Source organism: Catharus ustulatus, chromosome Z (genome assembly GCF_009819885.2).
Source record: "Catharus ustulatus isolate bCatUst1 chromosome Z, bCatUst1.pri.v2, whole genome shotgun sequence".
Taxonomy (NCBI): Eukaryota; Metazoa; Chordata; class Aves; order Passeriformes; family Turdidae; genus Catharus; species Catharus ustulatus.
The window spans coordinates 1,618,998-1,636,884 of NC_046262.2; the positions used below are offsets into that span (position 1 = coordinate 1,618,998).

At 47.2% G+C, this 17,887-nt stretch overlaps 1 protein-coding gene across 4 annotated transcripts in view; it reads right to left on the reverse strand.

Moving 5' to 3' along the window:
• CTIF (cap binding complex dependent translation initiation factor) overlaps positions 1–17,887 on the reverse strand; it is a 141,279-nt gene that overhangs the window by 104,660 nt on the left and 18,732 nt on the right. For all 4 annotated transcript variants that reach the window (XM_033085921.2, XM_033085919.2, XM_033085918.2 and 1 more), the window contains exons 2-3: positions 8,356–8,568; positions 5,189–5,272 (exon numbers count right to left, since the gene is read on the reverse strand). In XM_033085921.2, coding sequence (XP_032941812.1) covers positions 5,189–5,272; positions 8,356–8,568 — 297 coding nt within the window. The remainder of the gene's footprint in view (positions 1–5,188; positions 5,273–8,355; positions 8,569–17,887) is intronic.

The following is a 17,887-nucleotide window of genomic DNA, read 5'->3' on the forward strand; positions in this document are numbered from 1 at the left end:
AAGTCTCACAAAAATAAGAGTGTGGGAAGCTCTACAATGGACAGACAGGCATCACCTGGTCTTCTCTACCCAGATGGAAAATGAGGGTGACAAGATGTCACACGAGTCACTCCCATACGAGTCACTGGTGACACCAGGCCCAGAAGACATATCCCCCATCTTCAGTAAGCAGCAATAGCTCTCCAAAGCAGGCAGCAAAGCAGTGAAGCAACTCCCTCCCAGACCTCCTGACACTCAGGCAGGTGTCTGCTTCGCATGAGGCACTGCTGCTTTATGAGGCCAAGCCCAAACAGAAGTCCCAGAGAAAGTTACACCTATATATTAGCTAAATGAATTGATTTCTTTCTCAGCAGTCCTGTCTAACCATAATTGAGCAGGGCTGCATTCACTAAATGAGGAAGTGTCATCCAGCAATTACAGGCAGAAAAGTGACTGGTTTTCTCAGAGCTGCTCTTTTGTCATGGGCAGGTCACCCCACTTTGAGGTCTACTTTCTTCCTTCATCAGGCAGGCATACATCAACATGAACTCACTGGCAAGGCCAGTGTTTATCTCTTGCTTTCTCTTTGTCTCTTAGAAAAACAAAAACAGGGTCTACAGCATCAGCCAGCATCCATCTGCCCCAACAGATCCTCAGCATGGTGAACAACCCCAGCCAAAATCAGTGTACAAACTGGCCCTGGGCTATGACATGACCAGGTCAATGGGATGGAGAACCCCAAACATATTCCCCACAAAAACAACTGTTGGAGCAAGTCCAGAGGAGGCTGTGAGGTGGATAAAAGGACTGGAGCACCCCACCTGCGAAGACAGGCTGAGAAAGTTGGGCCTGTTCAGCCTGAAGAAGAGAAGGTTGTATGGACACCTCACAGAACCTTTCAGTATCTGAAGGGAGCCTAAAGGGAAGCTGGAGAGGGACTTTGCATCAAGAGCTACAGTGACAGAACAGGTGGGTGATTTTTAACGCCCATTCCACCCCCATAACATTCTATAATTTCTAAAAGTGCTCCCAGAGTCATCCCTCTTGTTTTCTTTCAGATCTGGACCCAAGGATGGGCAAGTCAAGCGAGACACAGCGTTCCACAGCACAGAGAAAATGAATTCTAAATTTAGTTAAGAGATTCTGCCAATCCACAGTCTCTCCAGCCCTATCTGGTTAGCCAAGAATTTGGGGCATTACACACTGCCTGCTGATGTCACTGGACTTAAGCCAGTGGGACAATTTCACAGTTAACTTCAGTAGTCTGGACCCAGTGACATGGCTCCTGCCCAAGGCCATGACCCCTTCCCACCTCTTCTTCAGCATCCACCAGTGAGATATCCTGGTTGATCCCAGGAAGTCAAGCAGTACTGACGCCTCTGGACTGCAAGAGAAACCTGCACAGATAAATTGATTTTTCCACTCTCCATTAAAACTGAGTTCCTCTGTGCATTGAAATCTGCTGTTACCCAAGACACAGCCTTCACACATTGCCCCACACCTCCTATTGCCCTTGCTTTGGCAACATGGCAGCTTTTCCAGACATGACTACAAGACATGGACATGGAATGACAAGACCTTAAAGCTCATCTCATTCCATCCTCTGCCATGGGCAGGGACATCTTCCACTGTCCCAGGCTGCTCCAAGCCCTGTCCGACCTGGCCTGGAACACTTCCAGGGATGGAAGGAAACAAAGTCCTGCTGCCTGCCAACAACACGGGCTTTTGCTTGGTGATGATGGGTGACAGCCAGCCACATTGGGGAAGGGAGGGACTTGGCCAGCTCTCCCTCTCCCACTGCCTAGAGAAACGGCACAAACCCGCAGAGTTCTGGTTTTTGTTACTGCCCTTTACGTAAGGGGAGCCTGGGATGGAGCTCCTGCCAGGCCTTTCATGTACCAAGAGCTCTGCTGGCTCCCTCAATATGCACCATACCAGAATTCTTTTACTTAACGAATTGCTCTCAGAAATATATCAAAGAGCTTCCTACTTGCCACAGCCTCACAAGGGGAATGCAAATAAAGTATTATATAAAAACTTCCCACTGGCTCTTTTTGGGGAAGAAAAATCCAAACATAAAAGAGTTTAAAATTATTTTGTTATCTAAACCTTCCTCATTTATGGAGGCAGTAAGGTGTTCAAATAATATTTTGAGTACCTGGTCTTTGTCCCAAAGGCTCACACATGGTAAGACCTGGCAAACTTCCTGGCAGTTTAGTGGAACATGGCCACGCCATGCAGCAAACAGAGAGATCCCAGTAGGAAACAAGAATTACAGATGAGCTGAATGTAATTGTAAGACCACGGTTTTCTCAGCACATGAGTTCACAAAATGTATCTCAGGAGATTCCCCCATGAGCAGACCATCTTCTCACAGCCACCCACCCACAGAACTGGAAAGACCAGGAGGTTTCAGGGGGAAATTTCTGTTTTTAACCCACTGCTTTGTATGGGATGCTTACCTGCCTATCTATGGGAACTGACATCCATCTGAGTCTCACATAGCTGCTAATACATGTCTCACCAAGTAGTGCAACAGCAGGACAAGTCTGGGGTGCTCTTTTCCAGAGACACCCAACAACATCAGAAAACAGCAATTTAGGAATATCCTGGACTGCAGGTTGCATAAAGACACTTATTTTCACCTTTATATAGTATTTTATTCAGAAACTGCTCTCAGACCCCCACTTGTACAACAACAATCAATAAATGCTTATATACATGCACATTTTTCTTAATGTTGCTGGAGCATACAGCCCAGAATTTCAGAAAAGGCATCAAGTACTCGGGGATGCATAGGGGGATTTTCAAGCATGGGAAAGTCATCTTCTCTCTAGGCTTCCCTATAACCTTTAGGAAGCCAATTACTTCTGAAAAAGCAAGCCTGGACTACTCTGTCTTCACAGAAAATGAACCACATGCTGAATATATTTCCAGGACTAACCTAGATTTCCATATAAATGCCTTTTCTGACGGCCAGGTTAGAACCACGTGAGGCATACCATGGTCATTGATACATAACCCACATTTTCACATTAGCTGAAGCCAGCAGAAATCTCACATCCAAGTATTTTTCAACTAAGACTGGCAACGCAGAGATCTCAGCTGGAAACACAATAGGAAAAAATAGAATTCCATTTTCTGCCCAAGCCCCTCAAATACATAAAAAACTGTAACAGAAAACCCCAACTAAACAAAAACAAACAAACAAAAAAAAACCCAAAACAAAACCAAAAAAACAAAACTAAATGAAACAAAACCAACCCCAAACAAAGTAAAAAAACACCCCCAAAACCCAACCCCTTGCTCCACTGGGAAATAATTAGCTGGCTTCTTCCTTAGCAGGTTAGAAAAGTGATTGATAATTGTAATTCAAGACGAACATCTTAGTAATTTTTTTTTTTTTTAATATGGAAAGATGATAGTGAAAACAGCCAGGAATGGTAATAAATTGCACTTGGTCCTCAGCAGCAGCGTTTCACTCATATATCAGTGACAGTGAAAGAAATGCTTGCCTGTACAGAGGAACAATAGCTTGCAGCTCCTCTTTGGTGCCAAGGAAAATTTGTTACTCACAGTTAAAGGAAGCCAAACATGGAGAGAGATAATTACCAGCTCTGCTGCAGGCTGGGAGAGAGCCCAAACACAGGATAAGCAGCTTGGGCAACAGCGAATGGTGTTTGTGTGTAGGAAAGGAGCTCCCTTTAGGAGGAGATCAAATACATTTAACTCCCAGGGGGAATAAAGGAAAAAAAAAAAAGAAAAAAAAAAGGAAAACCAAATAAACCCATGTAAGCTGAAACAAAAGAGTGCAAGGCACCAGGCAGATGGAGGATGTCAGGAAAGTAACACCCATGCATGATTCCTGCATCCTCCTGTGGTCCCCACCAGCCACTGGCATGTCAGCAGAGCCCTGGGGTGAAGAGCCAAGGAGCTTCTTCCCCAGGGAAAGCCCCTGATCTACCCAAGGAAGCCTATGGAAATGGCCAGCCTCCCAGCTGAACATCAGCAGCTGCCTGCAGTGCTGGGAGGGAGCCTGCATGAGGCTTTGCTGCTGAATATTTTGAAGCAGATCAAAGCTGTAATAAATTAAATCCACAATTCCGTCTGGCACCTTCAGGAGCTCATCCAAAGCAGTGCCTTTGTTCAGCACACAGCCTCCACAAAGCCACACCCTGCCTTTGTTGGCTGCAGGTGTTGGTAGAGGTGCTACCAACCTCCTGGGACCATGGGAGGGAGGGATGCCTGAGCCCCCATCCCTCGGCCAAGGAATTCCAGCATGGCTCCATGTAGGAGGAAGCTGTGCCCAAAATGCCCTGCTCAAACTGGCACAGCTTCTTGTACACCCTGCAAGAGGCTCCCAAATTCCCCCTCATGGATCCCACACACAAGAGGAATCTGGTGACATCAAGCAGAGCAAGAGTATGAAAGCCACCAACTTGAAGCCACTTCTCTGGGTGGGACATCCACCAGCCACAGCAACTGGAAATGCTCTTTTCCCTTCCTTCAGACACCTCATTTTCACATCTCCTCAGGCAAGTGCTGTTCTCACAGAGCTGATCATCTCATGGTGCATGGTGACACAGCAGCTCATCAACTAGATGACAATGATCAAACACAAGCCCCCACCCTACCCAAACCTCTTCTATGGGGGTTCTCACACCAGGAGGGACAGCCACCTCCAGCAGTGCTTGTAAACACTCCTCACTCATGTTGACACCATTTCCAAGCACCAAAACTGACTCACACCTGTCACTGCATGACCAACACAGGCTCTCAGCACGTGCAGCTTTGCTTCTTCTGCCAGCTCACCCTCCCAGCTGTTTCATGCTCTTCCCTGTAACAGCATCGTTGTGCTGCAGCACACAACAGAGAAGCCCAGCTACACAAAGATCCCTCATTCCAGCTACATCTCACACTTCCAAGTCAGCTAACAGCTTCCTCGCACAGGTGGCAATAAGAAAATCTTCTGGAATAAATGTGACACTCCTTCTTTTTTCCCCTTTAAGCTCATGGTCAAAGCATCCATCCGCACATCAGGATGCTGCCCACCTCCCGTGGTTTGGGCAGGAACGAGCTTTTGGATGGCAAGTAGAGGGATATGTCTCCCCTTCCACAGGAAAGAGAAAGCTGGCAGCACCTCCCAGGCAAGGCAGCGCAAGAAATAAGGGCAAAGTTCTGGGGAGGAGGAACTAAACACAAACCCTACCTGGTTATGTTCGTGAGACGACGAGCCCTTCCCTCGGGATGGGGAACAGCTGCCATCAAGCTGCTCGCTACAATCCGCCGTCCACTGCAAAAGGGATAAAAAAAGGGATTGTGTAAAATAATAGCTGGGCTGGGCAAAACTGCTGCGTCAGTCCACAGCGCACAGAAAACACCGTCCAGCCGCGGGCATCGCTGCACACGTGTGGCACCCCCTCCTTTTTGAGGATGATCCCAAAGGCTTTGGCTTGGAAATGCTCCACCCGCTGACAGAGGGTAGAGGGAAGATGCAGGAACAACTGTAGGAAAGCACTTGATATGGTGTTTTGCAATAAAATCCAGCCCCAACACCTCCTTGCTGACTCTGACAGTGTCTGGAATCCCAGGTGTGTGATACACACTAGGGCGATTTGATTTTATCACTTATTTCCATGGAATTCTTCCATGGAAAGTTGGAAAATTTCTGCTTTTCCCAGCTCTTGTTTCCAACTCTGTTTGCTTCAGGGACAGATACATGTTCTGAGCAGCCAACACCCTGTGTTTTCATTTTAAACAAAACAGAAAATGAGTATGGAAGCTGTAGGTTTGGCTGTTGCCATGCATGGCCATAGGGGATCAGCAGATTCTTAGGCCAGCTTGCCCCAAGGTTGGGCAGCAAGGTGTCTCCACCAAAATAATTAAATTTGATGTCACTTGTTGCCTTTTTTTTATGCTCCCTAAAGAAACGTAGAGCTGCATCTTTTTTTTTTTTTTTTTGTGATAAACAACAAAAAAAGCAATTTTCACTTGGCAAACATAAAAGGTGTTGCTTAATTCTGAAGTCATTTTGTCATTCCTTCAACAAAATGTAGATTGACCAGCCCCACTTCTGAGATCTTCCATGCTGGAAGCACTTAGCTGCTCCAGAGACACTCAATACTTGGTACCATCACCAAGGATGATGTGCCAAGAAAATGAAAAGTCATTTCCACACAAACAACCACCTGAGAGCTCACTGTGGATGAGGCCACAAAGTAAGAGTCTTCACTACAACTGCCCATGATCCCTGCCCTCATCAGAGAGCCGTTCTAGCTCACAGTCTCCCCTTAATAAAGAGCTGCTCATCACTCTCCTGCCACTTCTGCTGACCCCTAGGACAGGCTCATGATGCCATCACTCTTGAGAGCCTTTTACCAGATGTATCCCCATCTCCTTTAACAATTTTGAGTGCAAATACATGGATGGAAAGGTCTCTTCAAGGTACAGTTCACTCCTTAGTATTTCCATAGCAAAATAAAATCGCCTTTCTCTCTGATTTTCCTCTTTTTTCCTGGTGAGAGCAAGGCTGGGGACATCCCCATCATGGGAACATCCACGTTTTGGAATTCTGTGAAGTGGTGATGGATTCAGCTTCCCTGGGAGCAGTGTGGAGGATGTGCCTTTCCTTCCATTCCCCAGCAAGGAGAGCAGTTATCCAGGGATGTGGTACCATCCAAGCAACTCACACACACAGGTGAATGGATTTATCTACTCTCAGGCAGAGAAAGCCATAAGGAAACAAACTGCAGAGAGATTAAGTAACTTGCACAACATTAAAGACTTAGTTGTCGGTAGAATCGCGCAGTTAACAATTTCCTTGGTTTCAGGCCAGTGCCTTTCCTCTAAATCCATCTTTCTCCCTCTAGCTCTCATTAAGAGGGAACGTGCCACCTTCCATCAGGCTGGCTTCCACCAGGGTTACTCCAGTCAGCTGCAGGATATATGCCTGTTTATTCCTTGCTTTGCTAAGAACTGATCAGGAAGAGAGAACCAGAAACAAAAATTCCTGATTATTTCTTATAGGTGGAAAAAAAAACAAAAAAAAATTTGTGAGACAAGAGAGAATTCCTTCTTAGTGCATTCATTAAGACATGGTTTGATAAATGCATGTAGAAGCCCATCCTCACTTTTTGTCCAATACACAGCCCTAGAAACAGAAAATGCTGCATTTTGATGGAGTTTCACAATAAATCCTAATTAAACTTCTGCATCAATGGTCTGGGATACAACCTCATTTAGCTGCTTCACTTGCGGTGCCTCTAAAAGTGGTTTAATTAAAAAGTCCAATGTTCAGATCTTGCATTATTATAAATTTTTCTTTTAAAATAAAACCCAGCCACCTTGAAAGAGAACACCCTCAGAACTGACATTAAAAACCCAGCAGCTCCTTTTTTTCCAGGGTAGGCCAGGAAGGAAAGTTAAAATGCCATTTCCACAACTGGAAGATGGATTTGGTTGTTGCAGTCAAGGATCTTAATGCAATAAATGTACACAGACCACCATGAGAATCAGAAATTTTTGTGCTTAAGATGCAGAGGGAGCCTGGGTTTATTGGTAGCACAGTGGACAGGCTGGAAAAGGTTATAGAATTTTTTCTATTAATTTATTTCTAATTCAATAATACTTTTGAATTTGATACAGTAATAAGCAGAACTTGTTTGACCTGAAGCCCCTTCAAAGCATCACTTCAAACACATACATCTTCCAGCCTTGCATTAAAAAAATTTGGATTGGGTTAAACAATTTGGATCACTAGATTTTTAAATATATTTTCTCCCACTTCTAAGGGCTTTGATCCTCAAATTGTAAAAGACCTCTTCACCAAAATCTACTCTTAAAAAGGTTCCTTTGTTTGGTAATTTCTTTACATTCAGATGATATAAAACAGGCCTAGACCTCTGGGTCAGATCCTCAGCTTCTGTAGAGCTCAGAGAGATCAGATCAAACACTGCTGATAGCAGATAAAGATGGGATCCTTCATACACAGAATCATGGAATGGTTCGGGTTGGAAGGGACCTTAAACTCCATCTCATTCCACCCCTGAAGGAACACCTTCCCATAAGCAGGAACACCTTCCACTATCTCAGGCTGCTCTAAGCCCCATCCAACCTAGCTAGGAACACTTTCAGGAATGTACCTTGTGACCATAAAAAACCAAACCCAGCATCATGAGACTGCTAACAGCGGGCTGGACACCTCAAATACATCCCTGAACAAGCAAGCTGCCCCAAACCCAGGGTTTTATCACGTCCCACTTCACATCACCCTGGGAAAAGCTACTTCAGCTGAGAACACACATCCCCAGCCCAGCCTGGAAGACACCAGTGTGCCCCCAGCCCCTTTCCCACCCTACAGTGAGCCTTCCACCCCACCTGTGAGACGTGGGACTGCGTCTTCTCGCTCTCGCCGTCGCCCTCGGTCTTGTCTGTGAGCAGCCCCTGGACCTGGTACTCCAGGACGTAGCTGTCGATGAAGCGCTCCAGCTCCTCGATCTCCTGGGAGCGGCTGCTCCCCGCCTCCGAGGAGGCTGATGCCACTGAGGAGCTCTCCATCCCTTCAGGGGACACGCCAGGAACGCAGGGGGCCTGAGGAAGCGGGGCAAAAAACCACAGCAAGCGGTTATTCTCCGGTAATTACAAAAAAAAGAATAAAAAACCCAGCAGACAAAAGCCTATCGGTTACCACAGGCAGGATGTTTTTTTGCTGTGCATCTGTATTTCCAATACAATTTATAATAATCCTAGGTGGTTGCATTTAGGGCTTCTAGGCAAGCAAAAAATGTTCCATCCTGCATTTAAGGACAACAGACATATTTCCTGGCCTCCTGCTTAAATCCCGAGCTACAGAAAAACCTCCAGACATATGCACAAGAGAAAAAAAATCTCACACTAAAATGCTTAATTTAATAAATCCAAAGCACTAGTGGAGCTGAATACGGGTGAGAAAGAGGATGATAACTGAAAAGCTTCTCTAGGGCAGTGGCAGTAAATAACACTGAGCTAATGTTGTGACTGTCAACGGTCTAGTGAGGAGGTGAAACAGAGATCACAACAGAAGTCACTTTTAAAACCTCTTGCTGCAGAAAACTGCCTCTATGGAAGATGAAAGGGATTTATAATTCTCTCTCCTTCCTATTTCTCCATGGCTCAACGCCAGCAGCAGCATAAAGAAAGGAAACCACCAGCCCCTGGACCTGGGCTGAGCATGGCTGGGCTGATCTCTGCTCCCTGTGACAGGGACAGCACCCAGGGGACAGCTGGAGCTGTGCCAGGGAGGTTTAGGTTGGATTTCAGGAAAGGTTCTTCCCCCAGAGGGTGCTGGGCACTGCCCAGGCTCCCCAGGGAATGGGCACGGCCCCGAGGCTGCCAGAGCTCCAGGAGAGTTTGGACACTGCTCCAGGGATGGGATTGTTGGGGTATCTGTGCAGGGACAGGGGCTGGGCTGGATGATCCCTGTGGGTCCCTTCCAGCTCAGGATATTTTATAACTCTGTGTTTGGAAAGAACCAGGACTTGGACCAGTGTCTTGTGCTAAATCTCATATTCCTCCTTCCCTGCAGCTGGGAGGGAGAAGATGTGGGAGCTGCCAGCACACTGCAGGACACAACAACTCCATTCCTCACCTCTCCTTCACCAGGAATGGGTATTTACAATCTTCTTTGAGACAAGTATAAAATTGCTAAGCAAATTTGGAGTGAGTCACATGCCATCCAGAGGGAGGGGGAAAAAAAAAAAATATCTGTTCCCAGCTCATGTAGTTTCCAGCTCCTCAACTATTTTCTCCTCTGTCACTTCTGAACAATTGTGGCTTCATTTGGAAACTGCCGAGAATGAGCAATTCTGGCCTAAGGATTTCATCTGCTCAAGGAATTATTCCCAAATGTGCCCAGACTGTCAAAAAGGCTCATTATGTAGACCAATATCACACATTAGCTCCTGAACAAAAATCATATGCCATATTAAAAAGGACAAAGAAAAAAGAAGAAAGTCAAGAAAGAAAAAAGAAGGAGCCCCAGAGAGTGTGGAGCCCTGGAGGAGGGCATGCCTCTCCCCTTTTCACTAATTAGTGCCAATTACCAAATGGAAAGCACCAATTATCAAACAGGAAATGCTAAAGAAAGAGCTGGGAGAATAGGAGGCTCCTGTGAGTCCTGGAGGGTGTGATGGCATGGAGAGATGGCACGAGGCAGGGGACAAATGATGCAGGTGGCATCACTCAGGATGGAGTGAGCAGGGTCAGAGGTTATCCTCCATCTCATCGGGCCTCACATTACCCAAAACAGGTTTTTTTGTGTATTACAAGGTTTTTTGAAGGAAATCAAGCCCAGGGCACTGCCCTGGTGATGCACCCCCCTCAATATCCACGATAAAATGTGAAGTAGAGGAAGAACTACCACATGCCTCACTTCTGGGGTGCTCACCACAGTGCACAACCAGCACTTTGTCAAGTAGCAACAGGAGAAACAGCAAACTGAAAGGAAACAAGTCACAAGTCATCAGGTCCAGCAAAAAAACATAAGCCACATATCTGAGATATTTGTGCATCTCTAGTGGGAAACTCTATAGTCAATTCATCTTGTGGTACCTTCACCTCTCTCTAAAGGAAACCATCACTCCACAGGAAGAAAACTCCAGCTCTTCCTGGTGATCTATGGCCAGAGCTGGTTTCTCACCTTGCCCTCAAAACACGAACAGAAAAAAGGTATCCAAAGAAAAACCCAAACCCACACTTGAGCATCAAAGCATTTACTATCTTCCCACACAGAGCAAACAAATATTGGTGAGAGCTCTTAATGAAGCAGTGACCCCTCAGCTCTGTGTTGGCTCAGCACCTACCACAAAGGATTCCCAGACACCAGGTACATTCCTTAATCATTACAAATAGAGATCAATCTCAAATTTGCCTTTTTTTTCCCACTTCCCCCTTCTCTCCCCTCTACTTTCAAAGCACAGTTTGTAATTTAGGGGGGTCTGAAAATTACCTTCCGAAGTGAGCGGGCCTGAAAATTACCTTCCAAATCTTTCCTATCTCTGAAAATGTTCAAGGCCAGTTTGGATGAGCCTTGGAGCAACCTGGTGTGGTGGAATACATCCCTGCCTATGGCAAGGGGGTAGAATAAAGAATCTTGAAGGTGTTCTCTGACTCAAATCATTGTAGAATCCTATGATTTTACAGAGCTCATGTTGTGCTCATTACTGTGACCATTAAAGAAGGAATCATCAGCAGAAAAAGTCAATAGATGTGCAAACTGCTTATTATAACTTAGCAATTATCAGCATTACTGTAATATATAATTATTAATAGCTGTTATTAAGGGTGATCTAAATGGGGTTCTTGCTCTAGCAAAGATTATGCAGTTTTTTTGGCAATTATATAGTTTTACCCTTCATCAGCAAATAATAAGAATGACAATTGTAGGCTCATTCCCTTTCTCCCAAAGGTGCTCCAGGCTTGTTAAACTTGTAGAAACAAGTGGTGAGTTTGATAAGTGAAGAACAACAATGGAGAAGGAACCCACTTTGGGTACTGCTACCCATAAAGAGATCATCCTAAAACAATTCTTACAGAATCATTGAAACATGGAATTGTTTAGATTGGAAAGCCCTCCAAGACCATCAAGTCCAACCATTCCCCCTGGCACTGCCAAGGCCACCACTGACCCATGTCCAACACATCCACACAGCTTTTAAATCCCTCCAGGGAAGGGGACTCCACCACTGCTCTGGGAAGCTCTGCAGGGCTGGACAGTCCTTTCCACAAAAAAATTTTCCCAATATCCAATCTGATCCTTCCCAGCCCAGCCTGAGGCCGTTCCCTCTCCTCCTGTCCCTGTTCCCTGGGATAAGATCCCAAATCCCCCCGGCTGTCCCCTCCTGGCAGGGAGTTGTGCAGAGCCACAAGGTCCCCCCTGAGCCTCCTTTTCTCCAGGCTGAGCCCCTTTCCAGCTCCCTCAGCCCCTCCTGGGGCTCCAGCCCCTTCCCAGCTCCGTTCCCTGCCCTGGACACGCTCCAGCCCCTCGGTGTCTCTCTTGTCCTGAGGGCTCCAGAGCTGTCCCCAGCACTGGAGGTGTCCCAGCACCAGCATCCCCAGGGCCTTTTCCAGCTTTCCAGCCCCTCTGCACCAGCCTAGAGCTGCAGGGGGCTGGGGTGACCCAAGAGCAAGCCAGTTCTTGCTCCAATTCATCCAGACAAACTCACACCCTTACCTGCTATTAGGACAACAACAGCACACCTTGCTCCTACGCAAGGTCCAACGCGACTGAGCACCAACAAAGGGAAGAAAACAAAAGATTGATTTTCCCAGTGTTTTGCTTCCCCTGGACGGATGCTACGCTCTTAAAATGGTTTTGAACACACAATGAGTTTCTTTGAAGGTTGTGGCTTCCAAAGGCAAGAGAAAACAGGAACACCACACTGTCACACACAACCAAAATGGAGAAAGTTGGAAGTGTATTTTCCTGACAACTACACAGCCAGGAGCTAATACCCAATGCCAACGCCTAGAAAAGGTCACTGGGAAAGATCTCAAAATACAGAGCTCAGGCAGAACTACATTGTGCATCAGGCTTCTTCTCACCTGAACTGAAATTCAATTATTGAAAGGTATAACCACCACCAAAGCCCAATAAAGGACAAGAGCTCCAACAACATGGCCCTCAGCTGTTTAGGCTTGACTAATTGATATTTAATTGGAAAACTGATGTCTCTTCCCTACTTATCCTTCTCAGCTAAACACTGAGAAAATCCCAGGCCAATCCTCCATTCCTCCATGACTCCAAAGTGAAGTCAGGAGGAATGCAGAGCATCCTCCGTGCACAGAATATTTATTTCTCAGAAATGCCATCACAGGCCAGCTGCTGCAGAGACAAGTTGTGACAGGCTACAGAGTTATCCTGGCAGATCCCTGGAAGCCTTTGTCTTGACACATGGAATTTATCATCCCAGAGTTTTCTAGGAACAAGAGATGCTTCCTATAAAAGGCAGCTGCAGTGCAAATTCTTCACGTAGCAATGCAGCCACCTGCTTCCAGAATGTTCTGTGATAAGACAGCCAGCATCCCTCTTGTGTTATTTCTCCCTTGGGTGTTTGTAACAGACTGTGATCCAGCAGGTCCCTTCTGCTCTGAGACACCTGGGATATGAACTGAGGAACAGCTCAGCAGCCCAGATTTGTCTGTGCCTGAACGGGAGGGTGGTAAAACCAAATCAAACTGATCTCCAGGGAGACAGAGGGAGAGGCCCCAGGCCAGTTCCAGACATCACATCCTCTCTCATGAGCAACCAACAACTTTCACATCTCTCGTGCAGGCTCCAAAACCCACCCTATTGTTCTCCCACCCCTGCCCCCTACAGTGATGCTGGACATCACTTTGTGCAGGTGGAAATGGATATTCAGGGTGAGGTGACACCCTCTCCTGCTCAGTGCCTCTCTGGGGCTGGGCAGGGAGGAACAGCTCACGGTCAAACCCTCCATCATCACCTCCCTCACATTTCCTGCTCACTGAGACTCCAAGCCAGGCTTCCCAAAGCTGCTGCTGGAGCACAGAAGGATTAAGTCCCTGCAGCGCCAGACAAGGGAGATGCTTTGACCACACAACCAGGGAAGTGCAGACCCTTCAACTTCTTATCAGCACCTTTGGGTCAGGTGAAACACCCTGAGTGTCTCGACTCTGCAAACAAACACCCACAAGCTCACGCTCTGACAGCGGCACAGGCACAAAGACCTTTGACTGTCTGCGTTTGGGGCTGGAATTCCTGGCCATCAGCACAGCTCGATTCCCAACATCTCCTTTTAATGAGCCCCTTCTGCAGCAATATTTTCCCTCTCCTCATCCAGCCCATTTCCAACAACAAGCAATTAGCAATGTGTCTTTCTCGAGTGGTGAGAGCATCTCAGAGAATGAGACGAGCAGTTTATCTTTATTGCTGGCAGGCAGCTCTCGTACCCAGCCGCCCGCAGGAACAGTTACTATGGAAAATAAAAGCAACAGAGATGAACCATGACTCCCTGTACCCAGGTACTGCAGCATCTCCACAAAGCATCACGTGTCTTTTTTGGATACGCTGCTCCAAAACCACTACCTTTCCAGACATCAAAACATCAAGCCCAGAAATGGAAATTATTATACTCCATATCTGACCCTTTTCTAATTAAAACGTAAACACCTTTGAAAACCACATGAGTGTTTACTGCGGGAGCCAGCCTTGGGCTTTTCAGACACTGATGCATCCACAGCTGGCTGAACATTTAATGTATTTCATCATCCCTCCAGTCTCAGGTCTCGTTTCTGGTACTTGGTGATGCAGAAAAGCCCCAGTGACAGACAGGAGTCCACCAGCTGCCACGTTGCAGTGCTGCTCACGAGCCTGGCACAGAACCCAGCAGGCAAACACCACAGTGCATTGAAACAGAGCCATCAAAACAAACACAGAAATTAATTGGGGGGGGAAAGAGAGGGACAGACAAGTGCTGCAGAATCCAACCCAAAACAGCCAGCTTGATCTAGCAGGGAAGGGAGAGCAGTAACCAGAAACCCAGAAATCCCTCATTTTCACCCAGACAATCATTTATTATGTAGCTTGCTTCCCTGAAATAAGCATCTCTTTGTGGTTGGAAAGTGAATCTTTTTTCTCTTTAAACCAAACCCACATCACCTTTAGAAACATTAAGTCTTTTAGTGTGTCAAATCTGTGCATGAGGTTGGAGTGGTTTTCCACCAGATGGGTTTCCTTGCCTGGGGGAAGACATTACCTTTGGCTTGTGATAGACATTATCAAAAAAGGAAAGGAAAAAACATCACACAACTAAGAAAACTACTGTCTGAACATCAGGTGAGTGGAGGTGGGTTTATGGGCTCATCCTGTGGGGGGATGCTCCATTGCAGGGGCTGTCAGGGCAAGGAGACTGCAGGAACATCACTCTGGCTGCAGCAGCAGCAGGAATGCTCACAGATTTTGACACAAATTCAATACATGCAAATGCGCCAGCATTTCTAGATATAAAATCTGAAACAGGCCATAAAAAGCCTGCAACCACAAACCCCTGAATTGTGAACAGCCTGAGTTTTATAACCTATTTTACACTGGTTCATGCTACAAACTGTGGCTTAAGCCAGACATAATCAATTTCCACATTCCCCTGCTTCTACTATAAGCTACTGGAATGAGAGCCCACGTTACATCTTACCCTTGTTATTTTTCACCTTTACAAGGAAAATCTTGCCAGGTAAAGGTATTGAACAATTATTATGAATATCTGAAGAAACAGCATTTCACACATGCTCTCCTCTTCAAAGCTGCACTGCTTCTCCTTGGAGAGCACACAGCATCACTCTGGCAGCTGGGTAGGACGTGCTGGCTGCAGGGATTGTGCTGGAAAACAAGAACCAAGGCTGTTCTCCTGCCAGATGAGCTTGCACATGTGCATCATGCACCTGTGTGTGCCCCTCTGTGATTCACCTGGCATGCTGCAATCCTCAGGCAACCAACACCTGTTTTTTTGGTTTTTTGCCCAGCTCTTCTGGCACCCCAAGGGATGAGCCACAATCCCATGGAAGCAGCAGCCAGGGTGCAAAGCTGGCTGTGCAGGCAGCGCTCTGCAGGCAGAGAGCATAGCCCACACCCTAAATAAAAGCATCACAACCACAAGCTCATCCATACACAGTTGCTCACACACCCGTGCTGGCCGCTGCGCATCGCCCTTTGTAAATAAACGAAGGGAAACCATTATTGGGATGAAATCTTTTCTTTCCAGGCACCCAGGCAATATAATGGGCACTTGGGCAGTGAAAAGCTCTGTAATCCTAAAAGACACATCCAACTCTAAGTTGAGATGTCAACCTGCTGAAGTAATCCATCCCGCTGGTGGCTGTCGATGGGAGGGACTGGGCGGGGGCAGCGCACCCCGGTCAGCAGCAGGGCAGGCATGGAGGCTGCTTAATCCCTATTAAATCATGCCCGTGGTTCACTGACAAAATGCATTTTTGTGCCTGTACACCAACTTGTAGCAGCATTGAAAGAAACACATCTTGGCCACCAGCCAAAACGCTGGAGCTGCCACTCCCGGATGGATTTTATGCTGGGAGGAGCCAGCTTGTCCTCTCCTCCTGGGAATCATAGGATCACGGAACAGTCTGGGTTGGAAAAAACCTTTAAAGGTCATCCAGTCTAACCCCCTGCTATGGGCAGGGACACCTTCCACTGTCCCTGGTTACTGCAAGCCCTGTCCAGCCTTCCCTTGGACACTCCAGGGATGCAGGGGCAGCCCCAGCTGCTCTGGGCACCCTGTGCCAGGGCCTGCCCACCCTCCCAGCCAGCAATTCCTTCCCAATATCCCATCCAGCCCTGCCCTCTGGCACTGGGAGCCATTGCCTGTGTCCTGTCCCTGCATGCCTTGTCCCCAGTCCCTGTGCAGCTCTCCTGGAGCCCCTTCAGGCCCTGCCAGGGGCTCTGAGCTCTCCCTGGAGCCTTCTCTTGTGCAGGGGAGCAGCCCCAGCTGTGCCAGCCTGGCTCCAGAGCAGAGGGGCTCCAGCCCTGCAGCATCTCCGTGGCCTCCTCTGCACTGGCTCCAGCAGCTCCACGTCCTTGTGCTGTTGGAGCCCAGGGCTGGGGCAGCTCTGCAGGTGGGGTCTCACCTGAGCTCAGGGGCACAGGGGCACAATCCCCCTGCCCTGCTGCCCACGCTGGGGGATCAGCCCAGGGCAGGGGGGTTCAGGCTGGGGCAGCTCCAGCTCTCACCCACAGCACCCCCAGCTCCTGCTCCCAGGGCTGCTCCCTCTGCTCATCCCTGGATTGATCCCGGGGGCTGCCCTGACCCAGCTGCAGCTCCAGCACTTGGCCTTGTTAAACCTCATGAGGTTCCCATCCTTAAGGACTCCCACCTCCACCCCCACCAACTGCTTCCCTTTATCACAGCTTTCCCCTTTTTTGGAAATGAAGCTCTTCTGTGCAGCAAGGATAGGGACAGGGGAGACTCTGGTGCATCCCAAATTCAACGCTTCTTGAAGATGAGATAGGAATGAGGAAGCAACATGCCTTTAACATCAGCCACCTTCTGCACCATTAAAAGCAAACCTTTTGTGGGTTCCTGCTGCTAAAACCAAAGGGAAAATCCTTCCCAGCCTTGGGTATGCGGCTGGTTGGGATGGGGTTACATGAGGAAGAGCTGAAGGAGAGACAATTCCCTCTGACCCACAGCTGGCTCACTGACAGGGATCTCTGTGCATTTTGTCTAACATGAGTTGCTCAGCTAGAACTGGAAAGAGAAATCATCAAGTAAACCTGTGCCACATTGCAGGGGAAAGTGAAAAATAACTTACCAAGTCCTGTCTGAGCTAATTAAGCTCTACTGAAAAACACTATGCACAAGTGAATATATTCAGAGATTTTCTGAATCTTTAACTACCTTCAGTTCCAAAAAAAACCCCAAAAAACCCTAAAAATCCCACTCAACTACACCCACAAACAAATGAAATTTCCCAAACCTGCCTCTAGACCCCCACTACTCCACCACATTCTAATGTTTAAGTTATAAAAGAAGCAGCAGATTTGTTTTTACATCACAGCCACCCCAGGACCATCAGTCATTGACCTTATCAGTTCCCATATAGGCAGTAGCCATGAGATGAGATACTCTAAATATTCTAGTGGAAAAGAACAGGATTTGGGGAAAGTACAGTTCCTTCTGCAATTCTGTACATGCAGAAGGAAAAGCAGATGTTTCCTTATACTGCTTCTGGTTATAATAATAAATTAATATTCAGGGAACCAAACAAAAGGCCTGGAGAAGCACATGAGGAAAGGGAATGAATCCAGCGGGGTCAGTGTCTAACACCACATGAACAAGTTCACCCATGACAAAGGTGGTTATGGCCAGATAAAGGTGGTCATGGCCAGCATCCCCCATGC